We start from the raw sequence: 22,485 nt of genomic DNA, 5'->3' as shown, positions 1-22,485 counted from the left end.
AGCAACTATTATTTACTTCACTCAGGTTAAAGTAATTTATATATAAGGTGTCCGATTAATACTAAGTTACATCTATTACTGTGTTTAGGCAACAAGAACAAAGCAAATCAATCTGGAAGGGAAGCTTGATTAGACATTGGGGTAATTTGCTCAAATACATCACAACACAGCGATACAAGCTCCTGTGATGTTAGTTCTTTTATGTTTTAGTTACTCCTTTACTGCTGTATTGCCAAGTACTGTACTTTTCTTTTTGTTCATCCAAATTTTAATAAAACAAAGTCAATACAATCTTAAATAGCAGGCCAAAAAAACCACTTCAATCCACTTGAGATACTTTACAAAACCAGTGTAGTAACAAAGGTCTTTTCAAAATCTGAAAAAATTCCCCAGAAGCACAGAGACACAGAACATTTTTGTTTACGCTGCATTTATAGCCACTGCTATTCATATGCAGTTGGCAGCAGAATGAACAGAATCTACCCACATGGTATAAACGCTGAGTTACCTTAAACAAACACATAACTGTGCAGTTTTATATGATAATGCTACTAATCCCAGTATGAGTTTTCCAAGCAATAGAAAAACACACCTTTCATTATTTCTAGAAGACATTTTTGCTTTTAAGAAGAAACTGTGCAACCTAAGGCCACTTAAAGAAAAGAAATAGCTCTATGCATCAGTTAATAGTTTTAAAATAAATTAATTAAATAGTAAAAAGCTGACTGAGGAGAGGATCTATGTAACATAACATTTCAGCTCTTCTCATTATCACCTGATGTTCCACTTCCTGAAGTAGGGATTCCAGAAGTTCAGTTTCTTGAGTAAGTGATGTCTTTTGACCTGTTTAAAGAAAGGAAGACATGTTTAAAGAAGACATACTCCATGGATTTTAAGAACATAAGCTTTTTTTTTTTTTTCCTGAAAGCTGCCCCAAAACTTATTAAGGTAAAGGATTTCTAAATATACCAAGGTTGATTGAGAAAACACTTTCAAAGCAAGCCTACGTTTTTAATTAGAGCTGTAGTGAAGAACTCACTTGAGGTTAAGACAGTAATGAAACATTCTTTCTGTCCCAGAAATGACAGTTTTGTTGTTTTGGGGTGCTTTGCAGGTTTGACTTCACTGAATTTGCTGTCATCCAGACAAGTCTCTCACATATTAGCTGACACTTTTCTCCTAAAAGCCACAATTTCTGTTGACTTTGATGTTTAAGTGTTTTCTTAATAACAAAGAACAAATGACGTTTAAATGTGTTTGTGCATTTCAAGTGACAAAGAAAGAATAAAAAACTAAGTCATATTTGTCTGTTTTCTATCACGGGGATTTACTTTTTCTCCATCACACATTACAGACCTGAAAAGTGTTTGACAGTCCTTAGAAAGGTGTTACACAGACAAAATGTTAACCTGCAGACATTCTACCACAGCTTTAAGACTGATCTTTATATAGACATCTCATTTGACTTCTAGCGTTTTAAAATTACATTAAAGGAGTACATATTACAAAGATGTCCAATTACAAAGATGGGCTTCTTGGCTAATACAAATGAGGGTGCAAAAACACTTTAGGGAAAGGTGCTAAACATCTTCCAGTTAGATGGAAATGTTCTCCAAGTTATCATACAGGCGTTTCTAGCAGAACAGAACCAGGTTATGTTTAACAACTCAGAATTGTATCACAATTAACTAAAATCTTTGCTGTAGGTAGAAGTTTTCTGTCAGCAGTTAACTTGCTTAACACCCTAAAGTGTGTAGGGAGTCATACTCCCAAGCGCAAGGAATTTTTACACATTATCAACATATTGTTCCTACTAATAATAGATCAGACAAATACCTACCCATCAATGTTATAAGCTTATTCTTCAGCTGAGTGTCTAACCGGGCAATCATCATCTCCACCGCGTTCCTGATCTCCCGAACACGTTCATCCTTTGCGCTACGCACTGCCTCCACGTTCCTCTCCTAGAACAGGGATCAGGAAAAAACATGCACAAGAAGAAAGCTTTCACACTTTTGCATGTTTCACTCAGGTACATGTTGACCCCAGTCTCTCAGATCCCAGCAACGCCTAGACCTCCCTCAAGTCCCTTCCAGCTCTATTTTTCTATAAGGAAAAACCAAAAAAATCCTGGTCTTACTGCAGCTTACATGTTTAGAATTAAAATATAGGAATGTGTTTGTAGATGAGCTATATTACAAGCTATTCCTCTTGCCAGTTGTAAATATCCTTTGACTTTTTCTGAATACATAAGTGTGCCCTCTGGTGGGTGACCAAAGGTTAACAGTAAAGCTGAGCAACATTTTCTCATTATGTAGAAATCTGTCATATGGGGATTCTTCAGTATCAAAATTTGTAAATACAACTGCCAGTTGCTCTTCTGTAACTTGCGCAGCACAGAAAAGTTACCTTCTTGGTAACAAAAATTATTTGATAATAATTGCGCCCTTCACCCTGGAAGGTGAAGGCAGCAACACCCTCAACATTTTACAAATACTTAGCCCACTCAGTGATGTAAGATTTGATCTGAAGCAGAGTTAACCTACTGCGCAGCAACACCCTCAACATTTTACAAATACTGAGAAGTTGCTGAAGCAGAGTTAACCTACTGTATAATCTTAAATAGCAGGCCAAAAAAACCACTTCGATCCACTTCATTTGAGATACTTTACAAAACCAGTGTAGTAACAAAGGTCTTTTCAAAATCTGAAAAAATTCCCCAGAAGCACAGAGACACAGAACATTTTTGTTTACGCTGCATTTATAGCCACTGCTATTCATATGCAGTTGGCAGCAGAATGAACAGAATCTACCCACGTGCTATAAATGCTGAGTTACCTTAAACAAACACATAACTATGCAGTTTTATAGGATACTGCTACTAATCCCAGTGTGAGTTTTCCAAGCAATAGAAAAGAAGACCTTTCATTATTTCTAGAAGACATGTTTGTTTTTAAGAAGAAATTGTGCAACCTAAGGCCACTTAATGAAAAGATACCCTCAAGAAATAGCTCTATGCATCAATTAATAGTTTTAAAATAAATTAATTAAATAGTAAAAAGCTGACTGAGGAGAGGATCTATGTAACATAACATTTCAGCTCTTCTCATTATCACCTGATGTTCCACTTCCTGAAGTAGGGATTCCAGAAGTTCAGTTTCTTGAGTAAGTGATGTCTTTTGACCTGTTTAAAGAAAGGAAGACATGTTTAAAGAAGACATACTCCGTGGATTTTAAGAACATAAGCTTTTTTTTCCTGGAAGCTGCCCCAAAACTTATTAAGGATTTCTAAATATACCAAGGTTGATTGAGAAAACACTTTCAAAGCAAGCCTACGTTTTTAATTAGAGCTGTAGTGAAGAACTCACTTGAGGTTAAGACAGTAATGAAACATTCTTTCTGTCCCAGAAATGACAGTTTTGTTGTTTTGGGGTGCTTTGCAGGTTTGACTTCACTGAATTTGCTGTCATCCAGACAAGTCTCTCACATATTAGCTGACACTTTTCTCCTAAAAGCCACAATTTCTGTTGACTTTGATGTTTAAGTGTTTTCTTAATAACAAAGAACAAATGACGTTTAAATGTGTTTGTGCATTTCAACTGGCAAAGAAAGAATAAAAAACTTATCATATTTGTCTGTTTTCTATCACGGGGATTTACTTTGTCTCCATCACACATTACAGACCTGAAAAGTGTTTGACAGTCCTTAGAAAAAAGGTGTTACACAGACAAAATGTTAACCTGCAGACATTCTACCACAGCTTTAAGACTGATCTTTATATAGACATCTCATATAGACTTCCAGCATTTTAAAATTACATTAAAGGAGTATATATTACAAAGATGTCCAATTACAAAGATGGGCTTCTTGGCTAATACAAATGAGGGTGCAAAAACACTTTAGGGAAAGGTGCTAAACATCTTCCAGTTAGATGGAAATGTTCTCCAAGTTATCATACAGGCGTTTCTAGCAGAACAGAACCAGGTTATGTTTAACAACTCAGAATTGTATCACAATTAACTAAAATCTTTGCTGTAGGTAGAAGTTTTCTGTCAGCAGTTAACTTGCTTAACACCCTAAAGTGTGTAGGGAGTCATACTCCCAAGCGCAAGGAATTTTTACACATTATCAACATATTGTTCCTACTAATAATAGATCAGACAAATACCTACCCATCAATGTTATAAGCTTATTCTTCAGCTGAGTGTCTAACCGGGCAATCATCATCTCCACCGCGTTCCTGATCTCCCGAACACGTTCATCCTTTGCGCTACGCACTGCCTCCACGTTCCTCTCCTAGAACAGGGATCAGGAAAAAACATGCACAAGAAGAAAGCTTTCACACTTTTGCATGTTTCACTCAGGTACATGTTGACCCCAGTCTCTCAGATCCCAGCAACGCCTAGACCTCCCTCAAGTCCCTTCCAGCTCTATTTTTCTATAAGGAAAAACCAAAAAAATCCTGGTCTTACTGCAGCTTACATGTTTAGAATTAAAATATAGGAATGTGTTTGTAGATGAGCTATATTACAAGCTATTCCTCTTGCCAGTTGTAAATATCCTTTGACTTTTTCTGAATACATAAGTGTGCCCTCCGGTGGGTGACCAAAGGTTAACAGTAAAGCTGAGCAACATTTGCTCATTATGTAGAAATCTGTCATATGGGGATTCTTCAGTATCAAAATTTGTAAATACAACTGCCAGTTGCTCTTCTGTAACTTGCGCAGCACAGAGAAGTTACCTTCTTGGTAACAAAAATTATTTGATAAAAATTGTGCCCTTCACCCTGGAAGGTGAAGGCAGCAACACCCTCAACATTTTACAAATACTGAGAAGTTTCTGAAGCAGAGTTAACCTACTGTTGCCTGTGACAAACAACTACCTGAATAATAGCACAGACAAAAACCATACAGAAACTTGTTTAAAAAAACCCCTTATTTTATTTGCACAAAGACTACACAATAAACATGATGGTGTTCAGCAGAACACAAAATAACCCTTCCTAGAATACAAAAGACTATATTGAACTGTTGGAACTCCCACTGAAACTGACAGAGCTGAACATGTTGATATTTGGATGTCTAACATTTACCCCTCTAGGGAAGAAAAAGGAGGTACACAAACTTCAAATCTCTAACCAGTGAGCTGCTTTACAGCCCATCCCATAGGCTCAAATATACTTCTAGTTTACTCTCCTAAAGAGAGGAAAATAAGTTCTATTAGAATAAAGCACTTTTATACTACTTTAGCATGGCAGACTGCACGGTTTACAAAACTACATCTTCGAAAGAACTGCACAACTCTAGCTTCTAAAGGGCATACACCAAAAGAAAAATTCCCTGTGAGCTAACCCACATCTTTTTGTCTGGCAACTACAAAACCAGTACTGAGAATATGTTATTTTTCTGTATTATATAAAAAAAGTGTAACTAAAAAGTAAAAAATGTCTCTCTATGGGATAATCTGATTATCTTCACAGAAGCAACAGCTTCTGAACAGGTACTGGAAGCACTGTGAGCACATGAAATGATGTATTATTTCCATTTCCCACTTTACAGTTAACCTTTGACAATGGTACACTACAGGAAAACTTAATGTTATCTTGGCTTGATTTCTTACCACTTCTTGCACCAAACTGATCAATTCCATGAGTCTTCTCCTAAGCTTTGCCACTTCTTCATTCACTTTTGTGACGTGTTGCTCATAGATTTCTGCCAGTGGCTTAAAAGTGTGTCCTCCGTGCTGGGGGGCGGAAAAAAAAAACAAAAGCAGGGGAAAAGGAGGTTGGGAATAATAGAGCATCTCATCTTAGCCTTATTCCACACTTATTAAATTACTGAAAGAGAGGGGAAGAAAGCCTCTTAGTGTATCTCTCACTTTGGAGAAGTTCCAAAGCAGATTGTATGTAGGAAGTCCGTCTTTCACTTCCCTTCATAAGCCATGAATTCAGCTTTCATACCATCAAAGCTTCCTGTCAAGAGTTATTTGGAGCCTCAACAGTCCTCCAAAAATAAACTGCTTCATTCATTGTGCAATTCTTTAATGAGAAGGGTTATTCCATTTTTTATTATTAAAACACCCTTCCCAAAGGCAGCACACTGTTAACCACTTATATTCCAAACGACGACAGCAGTCTCTCCTTGAAATACTCAACTGAGAGGATATTAAGCAGTATGGTGACTTGTGCTACTGGCTTTGAAGTTATTGAAGATTACAGGCCAGGACATTTAAATAACGTTATCTATGTTCTCCAAGAAAGATTTGTTCCTTTGCCCATAAAATTCTCACCACCATGTAAAGTTTGTACAAGACCTAACAAGGAAAGTGATTCTGACTTCCTTCAATTCAATTCACTTATCCAGTTATGAAGATAATGTATCACCTTTCACAACCAATGCTCACATTAAATTATACATACCCACACAAATACAGGATTTCCATGGCAATTCGATTGCCATTAACAACAGTTTCACAGCATTTCTATTTCTTCAAATTGCCATCAAACATAACACTTGTAGTCTCTTACTGTATTATCTATGTTCTCCAAGAAAGATTTGTTCCTTTGCCCATAAAATTCTCACCACCATGTAAAGTTTGTACAAGACCTAACAAGGAAAGTGATTCTGACTTCCTTCAATTCAATTCACTTATCCAGTTATGAAGATAATGTATCACCTTTCACAACCAATGCTCACATTAAATTATACATACCCACACAAATACAGGATTTCCATGGCAATTCGATTGCCATTAACAACAGTTTCACAGCATTTCTATTTCTTCAAATTGCCATCAAACATAACACTTGTAGTCTCTTGCTGTAACATACCACGTGCACTGAGCAAGTCTCTTACCATTCCTCCCCAAAGCGCACACTGGTGGCAGATACACTTCTTACAGGTCCAGCAGAAAACACTAAGCTTTTCATGATGATTTTCACACCTTAAACAAAAAAAAATAATACACATATCATCAGCAGAAAATAGCTATGAATTTTCTGCAAATGCAATTTAACATTTTCACTTGTTTTGTTACCCAACACTGAGAATAAAGCACAAAACATCAGCAGAATTTTGGCAGAATACTTATTTTCAGTAAAAACCTTTTGTAAAATAAGCATTGCTCTTAGTACTCAGGAAGTTCTACACAGAGATAGAAACTACATTACTAAAATTGGATTTCTACCCAGCAGATAAAGGGGTATCATCAATGAATCTGGCTCAGAATTCTAGAAGTCAATACTTCACTTTATTAAAATCCTAATCATGCATAACCTAAAGTAATGTCTCATAAGCTTTTTGGACAAACTGATCTTTGTCATGTCTTAATATTTCAGAAGCAGCATCAATCAACAAACTGAACACAGGCCGTACCTAAAATACATGCCTCTCCCTTCCCCCTCCATTAGGATTCAGGAACTTGGGGGAAGAGGCAGGCACAGAACACATAATAAGCCCTGTATATTTTTCAGTGCTGCTTCTCACACTTTTCTCCTCCTAATCTCCACAATGTATCTTAGAATACATACTAATAATGGGATAAAACCAGGAGAAAAGTCTGCTGAGAAAGTACTGACAGTTGCTCCTAGAAAGAGAATATATCAGAAAATACAGGAGGCTCCAAAGATAAGCAAGGAGAATGAACAGCAGTAACGAGACGGATACTGCACTAGTAGTGCTTTCTGTGGGATTTCATATATTTTCTTCGACCTCAAACCAGAATTATCAATTACATGTTCACAAGAGACTAGAAGACGTCTTCTCACAACAGCTTCTCTGCTTTAATGTGCTGAGATAGCAAATCAGCACCCACGGTCTTAACGGCACTGCAAAATAAGCAAGCCATTGAGAGAAGATTTTATTTCAGATGTGTGGTCACTAAGAAGGGCTAAGAGCCTTAAGAAGTATTACTACCCTTCGTATTTCCCATACCTCTCATTTTAACTAGATTGAGCTGAACTAGAAATAGTAGTTTTCTAGGCAAAGATACCAAAGAGCTCCTCTCGTTCCATTAAGCATGACAGAAATGAACTCCAACTTTTAGTCAGTGAGAAACAACATTGCTTCTGTCTGCTAAGCAACAGCACATTTCAGCTTTTAAGTGCAAGCTATCAGTTTGTTCCCTGATTTTAATAATGAGCTGAAATTAAAAGCCTGCAAAACGCTTTATGTGAAGAATGCTTCATTTACTTGTCTTTTTCATTTTCCTCATGCTTGGTGAGATTGCAGAGTTGAAGTGTGTCGAGCTGCTGCGTGACCTCTTCTGCCCAACGACAGTTCACGAGCTCTCGCAGCTGCAACGGGGCTCTGCAAGAAGCATTGTTAGAGTTAGAGCAAGAACTCAGCTCCAGGAGCTAAAAAAGAAGCACTGAAGTGAATTCAGTTCATCAATTCTACACTATTGGAGAAGGCAAAGGCAAAAAGCTAAAGCTGTACTAGTTGTTTCAGAATGGAAAAAAAAAGAAATGGAATGTTTGAAGTTGATTTGCTCCTTTGGGGGCTAAGGGGAGGCAGGAACCACAGCGAACCACCCCACAAAGACATACAGAATGGCTACATGGGAAACCCAAGAACTATTTCCACAAAGATTTCCAGATTTCTTGACAGGCTTGTGGATTACGCTGGGCAAATAATTTAATTTCTCAGTGCTTCTTCAATTTCTCCCATTATTCAGCTATCCCCACTGCAATGCTTCAATTATCCCCTTTGTAAAATGTAGATATATTTACCGCCTCACAAGCATTTTAGATCTACTGATCAAATACTTTAAAAGCTGAATATTGATAAAGTTCTGCAGGAATGGTTGGTTAGTTGACTTTAAGTATCTCCCTTCCCTTAGGGGGAAAATAATGCTACTTTCCAAGTTTTGGTCTGTCACGAGCTAGAATTGCCAGGTACCCAAGGACTAGAAGTGCTCAGAGAGCCAGGGCTGGACCACTGCATTTAAAAAAAAATAATCAACAACAAAACAAGACGACATTGTAGCTACCTCAAACAAATCAGCAACACATAAGGTAAGTCTCACAAATCATAGGTATTAAAAAAGTCCACATTTCAGTCTGAAAACTGAAGTTTCTGATCTCCAACTCTTGCAAGAAGAATATAAAGAGTTCTAAGAGGAACATCATTTAGTTACTCTTATTACAACAACTACAGGCAGTGAAAACAATAGTATAATAGGGGAAGAACAAAGATCTTGCTTAGCTAGCCACAAAACTAGAACATATTTTAGAATAAGTATCATCTCGGGGTAAATCTTTTATAGTAACAGCAGGCAGGTCTCAAAAAGATCAAGCTTACAAATTTAGTGCAACCTGCACTGAAAAAAAGACCGTTCATAACAGGACAGTACATCCAATTCTTGATAATTTGTTTCTGATATTAAAAATATCTTACCTACAATGAGGGCACTGAGCTCTCTGTTCAGTCAGCCAACGCTATGAAGGAAAAAAGAAAAACATTTTTAAAGAGACTGTAAGAAAAGAACTGCAAGCAAGTATAGTCTATCATTAATTGGGAATTACTTCTTTTTATTACAGCCTTCCTATATTTTTCCCTTTTTTTACAGATTTGTAATTTAACTGTTCAACCACTTAGTCACAGAAGAAGCTGCTATTTGTATCTTAGTAACAAAGCAACCACTTTTCTTTAGATGTCAAAGACACTTCAGTTAAAATTATACAGAGAATTTTGAGGTACCTAATAGTCCATAAGAAACCACACACAGAGCACTGACTCCCATAGTCATAGGCTGAAGAGCACGTTTCAACAAAAGAAAGTAAAAGATACAGCAAGCATATTTTTCAGAGCCTAAATTATTAGTCTTCAAGGTAATTTATTTCTTCCTTCCCCTCAGGCTATTTATACACAAGTTCAATACCTGCAGTTCAGTGATCAAATCCACAAGGATCCTTTGAATGTTTCTCTTCCAGAAAGCTCCAAAGACAAGTAGCTGAGGAAAGAACTTCATCTGCCCACTACAAGTGTAAAAGCTTGGCAGCTGAAGGACTTATATTTGTCATCACACGACTATATTTAAAGATTCTCATGAATAATCTCTCACCGCCCAGCAACAATATGTCATCTAACATTTTTAATATGTAACGCGAATTCTTCGCCTATAGTTCCTCTCACAGCTTTCAAAGTGAATGACGATTGTTCCAGTTTCTGGAAATACTACTTGAGGTCCAAAAGCCTCAGCTGAACCTTCTCCCACCACACTAACCCATAAGAGCGCCTGGACTCAGAACTGAAGTGTTATAATTTGGTAACCATGACCTTAATAAATTAATTGAGCTACTTCAGATGCTGCTTCAGCCTGCTATACCAGACTCCCCTGAGAAAGGTTTAGCCTGTATCTGATGATATCATACCAGTTTGGTAAGCATTTAAAAACATCTCCAAGATGATAAGAGGTGTTGTTATGACCTTCCAGTGCTCCATACTGACAGATGCAAAGTCAGCATTTGATTCCTGTTCCAACTTTTGTCTTCCATACAGGCATCAGTGATGCCTCCCATCCCAAAAGGTGCTAAAGAAGGGATCATTATATGCCCGTTTTTTAAAAGCAATTATTCCAGATAGTCCCTATAATTAGCAGTAGTGAATGCAATGCACAGACCGCCTAGTTTTCCCTCAGAGTGTCACAAAAGATTTTGAAAGGGAAACTAAAGAGCACAGAGCAAGAAAAATAAATCCTTTGAACTCCAGGAAAAGGGGCAAGAAAGAAGCAAGAGTGTGTGATCAGTAGTTTTTAAGTTCATACATTTGCAAGAATAAACTGTAATAAGCAAACTCACCCGAATACAACTGAAACAGCACAGCTTGGAGCAATGAGGACACAGACGTGCATCACGCAATTTTTCCATACAAATAAAACATCGGAACACTTCAGCAATGCTCTGCAAAGGGTAGATTATCGCTATTGTTAAGCCACATACTTCAAACACATCAGAGTTGCATTTGTTTCCCAGGCAAAGTGCCAGGTTTTGTAAAAACAGCCCCATTCCAAACAGCTGCGGATCTCACATCACAGAGAGAGATACAAAATCAAACACCATGGCTCTCCTCCCCACTTTCTCCTATGCTACACCAGCTCTCAGCACCCATTTTATAACACTGTTCTTCTCCAAGGAATAGTTTCTTGCTTTGGTTTACATTTTTCAAGAGGGCCTTCCTGTAGCCAAGACATTATTCCTACTTCATGTGGGATTGAACAGTTGCCTGAAATAACTGTACTGCACCTGCAGATTCTGAACCCCTGAGTTTCAATGTTCTGGAAATAAACTACTTCAAAAGCATGAGAAGAGCATGTATGTATTATATAGAATGCCAATGAGAGGGGTTGAGCTGGACAGGGCATTTTATTTTTTACAAGATTTACATTGTTTTAAGGTCTAGTGTTAGCACTAGCTCCTCAGTTTCTACACTCTCTCAGCCCCATTTAATCAATCTTGGGCAATAAAAATGTAATTGAATGTATTTTTTTAGTACATCCATTTGAAAAGAGAAGCTTTTTGTTCTAGAATACTGTCACCTCACCTCTCTCTATTCCCAAATGAGAAAGGTATTTTGAAATGCCAAGTGATGCTTGCTTTCCATACTGATGGATTTTTTTTCACTGATAAAGAAGTTTTACATTCTGTATTGTACAGGAGTTAGATCTCCGCTGGCTTTAATTACGGAACTTTGAAAGATTCTTCAGATGGGCTAATTTTAAAATCATAAATTCACACAGAAGTGAGGCATATCTTCAACATACAGAAATGACAGCATCTCCCGTACATTAGCGTCTTCCTTAATGGCTGCAAATCATTGAAATGCAACACACGCATTTACAATAAGTTATTATCCCACAAGGTCTTCCAAATTCTTCTCCTGCGTGGCCGCTATTAATAGTGACCGCAGCGGTGCGGGCAAGCTGTCCGTGCCACAGCCGGCCACCGCCGCACGCTGTGCCCTCCTCAGCCATGCCAAGGCGGGCTCTGCCAGGGCCAGGTCTCCATCCACCTCCACAGCGGGCACCTCCGACGCCCCACCGGTTTATTTTCTAACCCCGACTACGCAAAATAACTGCGTGTGGCCTAAAAAAATGCCACCTCTTCACCACCCTGCTCCCTTTTTGCCCGCCTCACACGCCAGCCCCCATCCCCGCAATCCCCTCAGGCCGCCCATGGCCGGCTGCCGCCCGCCCTTTTCCCCTCACACCAGGCAGGGGCCGCAGCCCGTAAATAAGGCAGGATGGCCGGCCCCAGCCTCCTGCTGAAGGGCCCGGCCCCGGCGTTCGCCCTTCCCCACGGAGAAGAAGGAGCAGCCTCCCCACAAGCTCCCCCGCGGCCTCAGGGGGCTGCGCTTCCCCCGCCGCCTCCCCTGAGGGAGCCCAACCGCCGCCCGCCCGCTCGCTCACCTCCACGCTCTGCTCGTCCATGGCGGCGGAGGGGAGGCTCTCCCCAGCCCTTCTCCCTAGCGCGCTGCCCGGCGAAGGGTGTTTAGGAGCCGGCGGGGAGAAGCCGTGCCCCGGCCCCCGCCATATTCGCGGGGAGCGGGGCAGCTCCACCCTCCGCCCGCCCGCCCAGGGGAGGCGCGGCCCAACCGCCGCCCGCGCTGCGCAGGCGTGAGGCGGGGCGGGCGCAGCATGGCGGCGCCAGGGCAACGGCCGCTCCCTGAGGGGAGAGCGGCTGCGGGGCTTCGAGCGGCGGAGCTTGGCGCTCGATGCTGAGGGGAGGTTTCGGGAGGGAGCGCAATGGAGGCAGCGCTAAACAGCTGGCTGCAAGGGGGGGATCGCCACACCTGACAGGGCTTCAGGGCCAGGCCGGGCAGATGTCCTCGGGGCTGCGGCTAAAATATGCTCGGAACAACCCAAGAATCATAGAGCCATCTGGGTTGGAAGGGACATTTAAGATCATCAAGTCCAACTAACATCAAGCTGCCAAAACCATGTCCTGAAACCATGACCCTCAGCACCACGTCTACCTGCCTTTTAAACACCTCCAGGGATGGGGATTCCCTGGGCAGCCTCTTCCAGTGCTTGATAACCCTTTCTGTGGAGAATTTTTTCATAATACCCACCCTAAACCTCCCTCAGCACAACTTGAGGCCATGACAACTCGATGCGAGAGCAACCTTGTAGGTAAGAGGGCGTTCTCAGCAGCAGATGTCATAAAATCAAGTTATCCTTGTCCTTCACTTCTTCGATGCACACCCTGTTCCTCTTCCCAGCAGACTCTAACAGACCAGCATTGGTAACTGCAGAAATCAGCCTTTCTCCTCCTAGGGGCACTAATTGAAAACTCCTCTCAGTCATCAATGACAGTCATCATTTTTCACAAGAAAACGTTGAAACTTAATAAACTTCAGGTACCTTACTTTCTTGAATTAGGGTGAAATAAATGTAAAAACATTAAGCCTGAGGAAAGAAAAATCCCTTTTTTTTTATTTTTACTGTGTGGGTGGCCAAACACCACAACAGAGGTTGTGGAGTCTTTATCCTTGGAGCTTTTTGGGACTGAGCAACCTGCTGTAGTCGGCCCCGCTCTGAGCAGGGGGCTGGACTGGACAATCTCCAGAGATCTCCTCCAGCCTCAGCAATTCCCTGAGTCTGCAGTTTTGCTGGACTGTGAAAAAACCACAACAGTTCACATCAAAGGAAAATGCAAAGGGTCAGGGACCAGTTTCAGGGGTTAGGGCAGGGCTCAGGAGTCACATAAACAAAAGCGTAATAAATCAATGGCCTCGGCTCCTTAGCTTTCATCGTTTATTCAGGAATGTAAGTACAATTAAGTGGTTCGGGTTATTTGTCTTAAAAACCCACTCAGAAATGTGAGCAAGAATATGGAAGTGTCACATGGCAAATGATACTCTTCAAAAATGCACAGACTGCAGTCTGATAAATATCCAAGATAAAATAGAACCTCAATGTTTTTTAACTCTCTCATTTTATCAATAGACTTGTATACAGAAACATTAACAGCTTTCCAACTCCTGGACACCAGAGAAACACTTGCTCGTTAGTGACCCAGGAGCTATGACCAAGATGCTTGTGTGTCAAATGAGGATGGACTGAGCTTACGTTTACACGACTAATTTAACATTTCCTTGTTTGTCAAGTTCCACAATAGCAAGTTCTTTCAAGATTTGTATTCTTGAGTCCGTGGCTTTCATATTCATCTTGTTCATCTGTGAAATACTCAGTGCTGCTCTGTAAGACAAAAGCAAACTGTTGAGCAAAACAGGGTATCAAACTTCAGGGCTGGCAGAAAAAGGCTAAAAAACGCTTGCTGTTTAATGAGTGATTTTTGCAAGTGCTCTGTAATTCTCATACTTATGCAGATTGTCATCAAGTTTTCTGTGCTACTTCAAACTGAGACCAGTCATTTGCTAATCCAGCCGTAGGGCTAGAGAGACACAATTCCTGAGGTAAAAACTTCCTCGTTTTTAATGTCAGTCTGCAATAAATGCGCCGCACACACCCAGAGAGGGGCCAGGGCTCGGGGAGGCGGGAGGGACTGGTTTCAGGGGCCGTGGTTCAGCATCAGGGCTTTGTTCTTCCACTCTGGATGCTGATTCCAAAAGCTAAACGGGTTTGGTGGTACGAGTGTGTCAGCAAAACTTTCCTGAATAAACCCAGTTTTGGACATCTGTACAGTGAAATCAAAGTGAAAAAATCTGTTCTGAAGAACCCGACATTCAGTTTTGAAAATTATCAAATCATACAAGCAATATGATTTATTGATACAATACAATACAAGCAACTGATTAAATAATAATTTAATCAATTATTAAATCATACAAATTTAGGGGGTTTTGTATGATGGCCTGACACTTTGGGGTATCTACCTAACAAGGTTCCAGGGTTTACTTCAAATCCAATTAGGAAGTTATAACATAGCAGCGAATGGTTAACTAGCTGGTTTTGTTTAATTTGAAATGGCTGAATTTCTTTACAGCTTACAAAATTCTCACTGATGAACGGCTTTAAGTCTTACCTGTTCTTATTTACAACGAAGTGGTTAAATAATTCCCTGTACAAATTGTTCAAGTCTGCTAGTTTAACAGTACTTCTGATACTCCGCGGCACAGTCAGAAGTGTTTCCTCAGTCAACGGTTTGAATTGCACTTCTAAAAAATTAGAAATAGAAGATATTTGTTTCTTCAGAAATTAGGCCAAAGAGAGAAAGTACTTTCATTACTTAAGAAACCCCCTAAATGGGCCTAAAGGAATTTTTTTTCCAGTAAAAGGAAGGAAGATTGTAACTAAGGCATCAGTTTCTTACATTATAGTCTAAATTCTTCACTTCATATAAAATCAGTAGTTAGTAGTGCCTGAGAGTGAAAATAGTGAATTTACTGCACATCATAGCCTCTATGTTTATTAAATGACAGAGCTCAGCCACCATATCCAGGTCTCAACCTGTTCTTAACTGCTGTGAGATTTGGCCCTAGTGTGTTCGGGGTAATACAGCCCTTATTTGTCAACTGAAGTTATTTACAATAGCTGCCTCCTTCAGAAATTAAACAGTTTTATTCATTACTCCCTGAATTCTAGGTGGTAACTTGGTATGTTTAAATAGCACTGAACTATTAGAGTTCAATGTTACAGATGGAGCTCAATGTTGAGAGACTGGTACTATGCACAAAGCTCGCTTACTGGGGCTGGGGGGGTGTGTGCGTGATCAGCCAAGAGGAAAAAAAAAACCAAAAAGAAACATCAGTTTCTTACATTATAGTCTAAATTCTTTACCTCATATAAAATCAGTATTTACTAGTGCCTGAGAGTGAAAATAGTGAATTTACTGCACATCATAGGCTCTATGTGTGTGCGTGATCAGTCAAGAGGAAAAAAAAAAAACGAAAAGAAAGCAGCAGGAAGATTATTCTTTCAGCACTTACCTTCAGTAGAGCCAGGGCCTGTAGATCCTGAACAAAATGGCTAAAAATAAACACGAGAGAACGTCAGGATAATTTGGAATTTTGTTTAGAAATTATTTTTTACCATTTCATTTCTGCACAAGTAACTACATTTTACCATTGGATAACCAAGGAACTTGCAGCCATAGAAGTCAACAGCAAAATCTCAGGCATGAAACAAACCCTGGTTTCAAATAAAGATAAGTTTAAAACAGATACAGAAAGATTTGTACACAAGCCAGACGAGCCTGTTAGCTTTCTCCTCTGCATTACATTATGGATCCAGCTGAAAACACTGCACGTGCAGCAAGGGAAAAAGATGGCTTTCCTCTTCTCGAGCAGCCTTCAGAGGCTGACAGTTCTGACAAGCTGAAGGTAGCTCTATCTCACTCTCCTCAGCCAGAAATACTGCAATGACAAAAAAATCCCAGGGCCTTTGGGACATCTTTCCATTCTTCCTGCCTTTCAGAGAAACAACACAGTAAAGTTTAAAACAGATACAGAAAGATTTATACACAAGCCAGACGAGCCTGTTAGCTTTCTCCTCTGCATTACATTATGGATCCAGCTGAAAACACTGCACGTGCAGCAAGGGAAAAAGATGGTTTTCCTGTTCTTGAGCAGCCTTCAGAGGCTGACAGTTCTGACAAGCTGAAGGTAGCTCTATCTCACTCTCCTCAGCCAGAAATACTGCAATGACAAAAAAATCCCAGGGCCTTTGGGACATCTTTCCATTCTTCCTGCCTTTCAGAGAAACAACACAGGGACTGATACCAATTAAACTGGCCTTGGCAGATGTAAGATACAGCTACATTTTGCAGTGGGCCTGTTTTATGGCAGCTGTATCTTAAGCGCTTTAGAATTAAATAATAGAAAGACAGAATTTGAGAGAGTTGATCAAGGTAGGGGAAGACATTCACTCTTCGACTGGAAATAAAGGTGCAAGATACTGGACAGCTTTCATGCAAACCAACCATGGTGATAAAGGGACAGAAAGCGAGGCATCCTTTGACAGAAGAGTAGTGGGCAGTGAGAAGGCATGTAGAAAAATATAAGTCAGTAAGATAATTACTCTCTATTAACCTTCTTTAATAGTTTGCTTTTAATATGAGACCCAGACCAAATCTTTGCAGATAATTATATTAGAAGTTTGTGCTTTGAATAGCTATGGGAGAACATCTGGCTTTTTAACAAGTACTAGTTTAGATCTATGTTCTACTGCATTACAGTTAGAATCTACTTATTGTTACTCATATTCCAAAATGTATTTAATATTCTATAGGAAATGAAAATTCTCTGTATTTTGATATAAATTGGTTTGAATCAATCACATTCTTCACTCCCACCCAATTGTGTTAACAGAACAACAGAACTGACAAGAGCAACCAAGTGCATCTCTGAAAAGAAACATAAACATATCCCAATTAAAAAATAAGGGAAACAAAGTCTTCCATCAAAGCAATTTTTTTTGTTTTGTGGACAATTTAATTGGAACAAATCATAATCAGCGTACATTAAAAATGAAAAGGTTTGTTAGAAACTTTACTCCCATTTCTGAAAAATTACATTCATTTGAAAGGTATTAAGTCACAAAAAGAGCCATTCTGAGTTCAGCTGAGCTATACTCAGGATTATTATACTCAGGTTCATGGAATAGTGACGCACTGTGGCCTAATTACCTCTTCCACTAGCGATTCCAGTTCTTTAACAGTTTGGAAGGTTAACTGCTGTGCTGCAGCCTGTTCTTCCGACAGAGGTAAGCGCTACAAAAAATAAAAAACAAACAGAAAACCCTAAACATAGAGATCTCTGATACATTTCCAAGGGTGATGATATTTACAGAAGAACTCAAAAATATTTGTGTAATATTTGTGTAGCCCTTTTCTCATGGAAACTAATAGTAAACTCCAACTTTCCTTCAAATGAAAGCAAATTTACAAGCTAAGTATTTCTGAAAAATCCAACCATAATATCCCTTTAACATCAATACTGTAAATGATTCAAGAAAAGAAGATAAATTATTCAATTAAAAGAAGTATTTCACTTAAAGACTTACATTTCTCCATAACAGAAATGGAGATCCATCTTTGGTTTAGGAAATACACAAAGTACAAGAAAATCTTTATCTAAAACGTCTACACATAACTCAAGAGACAAGAGTCTTTAACAAAATCCAAGTATGAACTTACTCTTGGCAGCATATCCTTGGAACACAGGGAAAGAAAATATTTTTTCCTTTCTGTGACATATAACTACTGTCTTTTAAATCCTTATACAGCACATTTTATCTATACTTACCAGTAACTTGTCTAGAGCTGTTGACAGATTAAACACAATCTCAGGGCACTGTCATTAGAACATTAAAGCGAGAGCTGAGATCTGGGGATATGTTTTAGTCACACCAGTTCTGTCTTTGCCACTAGACTATTGATTAACTTTTTTGATCTAAATCACCTTATTTGTAAAGGGACAAAATTAATATTTTAACAACCTCTTCAAAACTATAAAGAAGCAGTGTCTGAAGACCGCTTAGGAAAAAGTATTGTTGTTGTTTTTTTTTTAACAGATAGATCACCATTATCATATCGTGAAAACTTACTTCTTCATACAAAGGGCAATTCCACCACAAGTTAAAACGTGTTGGTTTTACTTACGTTAGACAGTGAAAATACATTTGCCATTTAAAAGCTTTTTTTTGCCATTTAAAATTGGTTTCACTTTCTAATTTCTTTAAGGTAGCTACTTTTTAAAAATGTCAGTACAGAACAGGGACACAGCTGTGCACAAAAGCATCAATTTCTATGAAACTAGTCAAACGTGTCACACTATTATGGTACTACTTCAAAACTGAACACCACTCGCTGAACTGTCGAGTGATGAATCAGGCTTGTGATTTACAAAAAGAGCTCCAATCTTGCAAACATTTCTTTGGGTAAACAGTCTTCTTATCTTCTAAGAGTTTGCACATGTAACAGTTCCCAGTGGAACTACTCAGATCTAAGTAAAGGTTACACAAATCCATGCTCATTTACTGCAGTGAGACCCAACTGATTGAAATGAAAATACTACCTCAAGATCAGCATGTTGCTGCAATGCCTGAACCATCCTCATTGTGTTCTCTAGAGCAGCGCGGATGCCCTTCATGGATTCTTTCTGCTCTATGGAAACTTTTTCCAGCTGGGCACATAACATTTTATAACGAGATTTCACCACTGAGAGTTCTTCCAAGAGAGCAACTGGATTTTCCTATGTAGAAATTAAAAGAGCATTTAAACTATTTAAGAAGAGAAAATTAATGTGGCCACATACCAATTACAAGTGTTGGCATTAGAGCCACTAAAATATAACATATACAATGAAAAGTGTAGCTGTGAGCATCTGTTTCATCTATACATTTAATTTTTCATAAGCAAAAATGATAGGTGGTGTTAATAAAACAGCACAACTCTGTGGTTCCACAACAAATACAGGAGGATGAATTTATGGTGTTGTTGGATTTTAATGGTTTTTCTGAGTTGTAATAAATAAAGGACTTCTAAGTTAAAAGATTATTTTTCCACTATATGTCACAGTATATATGGAGACAAGGACTCATTTATAAAATCCTTTATGTGCTGCCATTTACTGTTTTCCTCTTCCTCTCATCTCTCCCCCAAATCTGAATTTAGTCATTGCTTATTAGCAAGTTTATCTGTGGTTTAGCTCAGATTGGAATCTGTCTCTTCAATTTAGGTGTTAACACTACTACCCATTTCTCAAAGACAATATGGGAGAATTTCACTATATCAAGAAATCAAGGGGGTTTTGTCACTTCTATGCTTGCATTGAATTCATTTTAGGTCAGTTATCTTGATTTATGATGCCAGAAAATACTTTATAATAATAATAAAAACGTAACAAGTAGATAAAAGAACAGCCACATCTATTTTAGGATTAAAGAAAATGACCCATTTATTACCAACTTAATGCAAAATGCAATAATATCTATTAATTTAATCTGAAAATACTACCTCTGCCGCTGGATTATCAGGAAGACTTTTCATTATTTCAAACTCCAGTCTGTGTTGAATATAATCCAGATCAGATTCTGCCTTCCGGAACTAAAATATTTAAGATCAGACACAGAATATTAAAAAAATAAAAATTGCAGACAATACCCCAACAGTTCACCTTTCCTGTATTTCAGGAAAGCAGAAACCAGATACTTTTATAGTACATGAGCCTTTAAAACGGAGGTAAGTTTCTGTTCCTCCAATCTATTCCATTAGCTAACGTTTGCTAATTACGCCGACAACGCTTCTAGCCTATAAAATATAAAGCAATAAATTTTCAGACTTGACCATTTTCTCCAATGTGTAAAAATCAAATGTGTGTATACACACCCCCCCTATTAATTTTATCCTCTTTCCATTTGTCTAACCCAAATTACGCAATTGTTCTCTTTGCATCTTGCCATTAGTACCTTTTTCATGCAGCTCCCCAAAATGCATGAAAACATTTCCATCTCTTCCTCTTTCTCTATTTCCTTCCATCTCCCTTGCAATGCCAAACCTCTCAAGATGAAGTTTTTAAGGAGTACACCAAAGAGGTAAGTTATATCAATAGAAAAGAACATGCATCCTTTTAAACTGATCTCCACTTGATGCAGAAGATGTTTGTTTTTTTTTTTCTCCTGAGATATTAACATATCTTCTATCAATTTTTAGAGCTTTTTTCTTGGCTAGCTGCTTTTCTTTTGAAACATTAAAAGTTCTACTAGCAAAACTGCAATGCTCAGTTATTTACACAGCAGAGATTATGAATAAGTGTTCAAGATCCAAGCGTATCAACAGAGATTTTATTATTAATTATATTAGGAATGCATTCTCTCAGATGGTCATAATACTCATAATACATTTTATTATTCCCCAATAAATGAGACTGACAAATAGGTAATAAAATTGATGACATCATATTTCTTTCCTTGGGATAAATAAGCCACCAGAGAATTATCTAATTGCCTTGTAAAACAGTCTGCTGATAGCATTATTACTTAATTAATTTTAGTCTGCAATTTTAATTTCTATTAAGGACTTCTGCTATAAAGGTGGTTTTCCCAGCTCACAAAAACCTCATAAATTTTTTAACGTAGTAATTTGGGGACTTTACAGTAACAAAAGAAACAACAATGAAAGCAAGTTAAAAATGTCTGTAACTTACTTAAATTAGTTTTCATTATTTATATTGATATTAACCCTGAAGTAACCATTACAACTTTTTAAAAGGTAAAATAAGGCTATATTTGTTAGCAGTATCCAGAAGCACTAACTAGCAGTGCCATAATGGTAGCTACAGTTCAACAGTCTTTGGATGTAGCCTGTAGCCAGGCCTGGATACCAAAAGGATGTTTATGTTTTAAACATCAGCCTTGGGATCCACCTCCAGGAACTGCCATTAATACCTTTGAGGATCTGGAACATCAAGTAGCCTAAAGGAATAGTGTTCGATCCAAGATACTCTACAAGTAAAATCCCCTTTCCGAAGCAGTGAAAATATATGGTCTTTCATATATATAAACACCTTCAGCACATTTTCAAATAATAGCTTAAAAATAAAGGAAAATAAATCTAGTAAAGGCCTGGGAAAGCTTTCACCTATTACTCCCACAACTTACCATCTGACCAACAAAACTCCTTCCCACATCTACCCCAGAAACCAGTTGTAATAAAATGCAAGAATAAAATACCTTTTATTGCACTATGCATTTTTAAAGAGTTCATGAGGGTTTCCCTAACTGCTCAATCACTTCTGTTCTCCTCCACTAGCAACAATTTTTAGGTTTCATTTAGGCACTCCAAAAAGAGAATTTTTTGCTTTTTTTCAACTCCTCCATCTGATTATTAGTTATTGGGAATGAAGACAAAGAACATGGGTGTCTTTCAAAATTATCCATGAAGCTCTGTTCCTAAAAATATTCAATATTGATAAGTTGAGATTTACAGGATGACAGAAAGCCACTGCTATCATGCTACTACTGTGATTCAAGATATTAAAAACTGAATGTGAAACTGAAAGCTGCAGCTATAATTTTAAGAGTTGTGCTTCATGAAAATATTAACACAGTTCAGTGTCACTGCTTTCTGCTGAAAGTACACAAACTGTAAAAGAAGCAAAATTTATTATCAGCAATTTCAAAGCATGTTACAAGCACTGCCATATATTCCTCTATTGCGATCCATTTTTCCTTTGTTCTATAAGTATTTATTTCTTGCTGTATTTCAAGAAACATACCCTTGCAAAAATCTCCCCTTAAGGTTGTAGGTTAGGACAATTGGTATGATGAGTCTCGTACAATAATCACACAGAAAATGCAGTCTGTGAAATGTGAATTTGTAGTTTACTCACAGGCTTAGAAGAAAGTGTTAGAAATTTTGAGGCCAGACTCAAGCCATCGCTGCGCGCTCTGCTTTCAGATGCTTTGACAATACTATTGCACTGCTAGCTGTAAAGTACAGTAGTGCAATAAAGTCAGAGCATTCGTTAGCAGCAAGAATTCTGTACAAGTCATCAATACACTCAAAATATTTATCAGAAAAAAAGC

The 22,485-nt window shown here is 38.4% G+C and overlaps 2 protein-coding genes across 2 annotated transcripts in view; both read right to left on the bottom strand.

Moving 5' to 3' along the window:
• The window catches only part of TRIM37 (tripartite motif containing 37), a 39,936-nt gene extending 27,385 nt beyond the window's left edge, over nucleotides 1–12,551 (bottom strand). Inside the window, exons 1-8 of the mRNA XM_014953153.1 lie at nucleotides 12,406–12,551; nucleotides 10,799–10,900; nucleotides 9,396–9,436; nucleotides 8,190–8,306; nucleotides 6,855–6,942; nucleotides 5,620–5,742; nucleotides 4,173–4,296; nucleotides 3,117–3,184 (exon numbers count right to left, since the gene is read on the bottom strand). Of these exons, the coding sequence (XP_014808639.1) occupies nucleotides 3,117–3,184; nucleotides 4,173–4,296; nucleotides 5,620–5,742; nucleotides 6,855–6,942; nucleotides 8,190–8,306; nucleotides 9,396–9,436; nucleotides 10,799–10,900; nucleotides 12,406–12,426 (684 nt within the window). The 5' untranslated portion in view covers nucleotides 12,427–12,551. The remainder of the gene's footprint in view (nucleotides 1–3,116; nucleotides 3,185–4,172; nucleotides 4,297–5,619; nucleotides 5,743–6,854; nucleotides 6,943–8,189; nucleotides 8,307–9,395; nucleotides 9,437–10,798; nucleotides 10,901–12,405) is intronic.
• A 1,184-nt stretch (nucleotides 12,552–13,735) lies between these two features.
• On the bottom strand, nucleotides 13,736–22,227 carry SKA2 (spindle and kinetochore associated complex subunit 2). Its single transcript, XM_014953399.1, has 6 exons — nucleotides 19,916–22,227; nucleotides 18,975–19,151; nucleotides 17,585–17,668; nucleotides 15,888–15,927; nucleotides 14,984–15,116; nucleotides 13,736–14,196 (listed from the first exon to the last, which is right to left on the bottom strand). The coding sequence occupies exons 1-6, from the start codon at nucleotides 19,946–19,948 to the stop codon at nucleotides 14,070–14,072; spliced, it is 594 nt and encodes a 197-aa protein (XP_014808885.1). The 5' UTR covers nucleotides 19,949–22,227; the 3' UTR covers nucleotides 13,736–14,069.
• Nucleotides 22,228–22,485: the final 258 nt, after the last annotated feature.

Source organism: Calidris pugnax, unplaced genomic scaffold (assembly GCF_001431845.1).
Source record: "Calidris pugnax isolate Ruff unplaced genomic scaffold, ASM143184v1 scaffold133, whole genome shotgun sequence".
Classification (NCBI taxonomy): domain Eukaryota; kingdom Metazoa; phylum Chordata; class Aves; order Charadriiformes; family Scolopacidae; genus Calidris; species Calidris pugnax.
The sequence above is the reverse complement of the archived record's forward strand: the minus strand, read 5'-3'. Positions and strand labels throughout refer to the sequence as shown.

Coding starts and splice junctions, on each gene's coding strand:
- SKA2 (XM_014953399.1), bottom strand. CDS start 19,948: ATGAAAAGTCTTCCTGATAATCCAGCGGCAGAG. Junction 17,669..18,974: donor AGCAACATGCTGATCTTGAG/GTAGTATTTTCA, acceptor TATTTTTTGTAG/CGCTTACCTCTGTCGGAAGA. Junction 15,928..17,584: donor TGGAATCGCTAGTGGAAGAG/GTAATTAGGCCA, acceptor GTTTATTTTTAG/CCATTTTGTTCAGGATCTAC.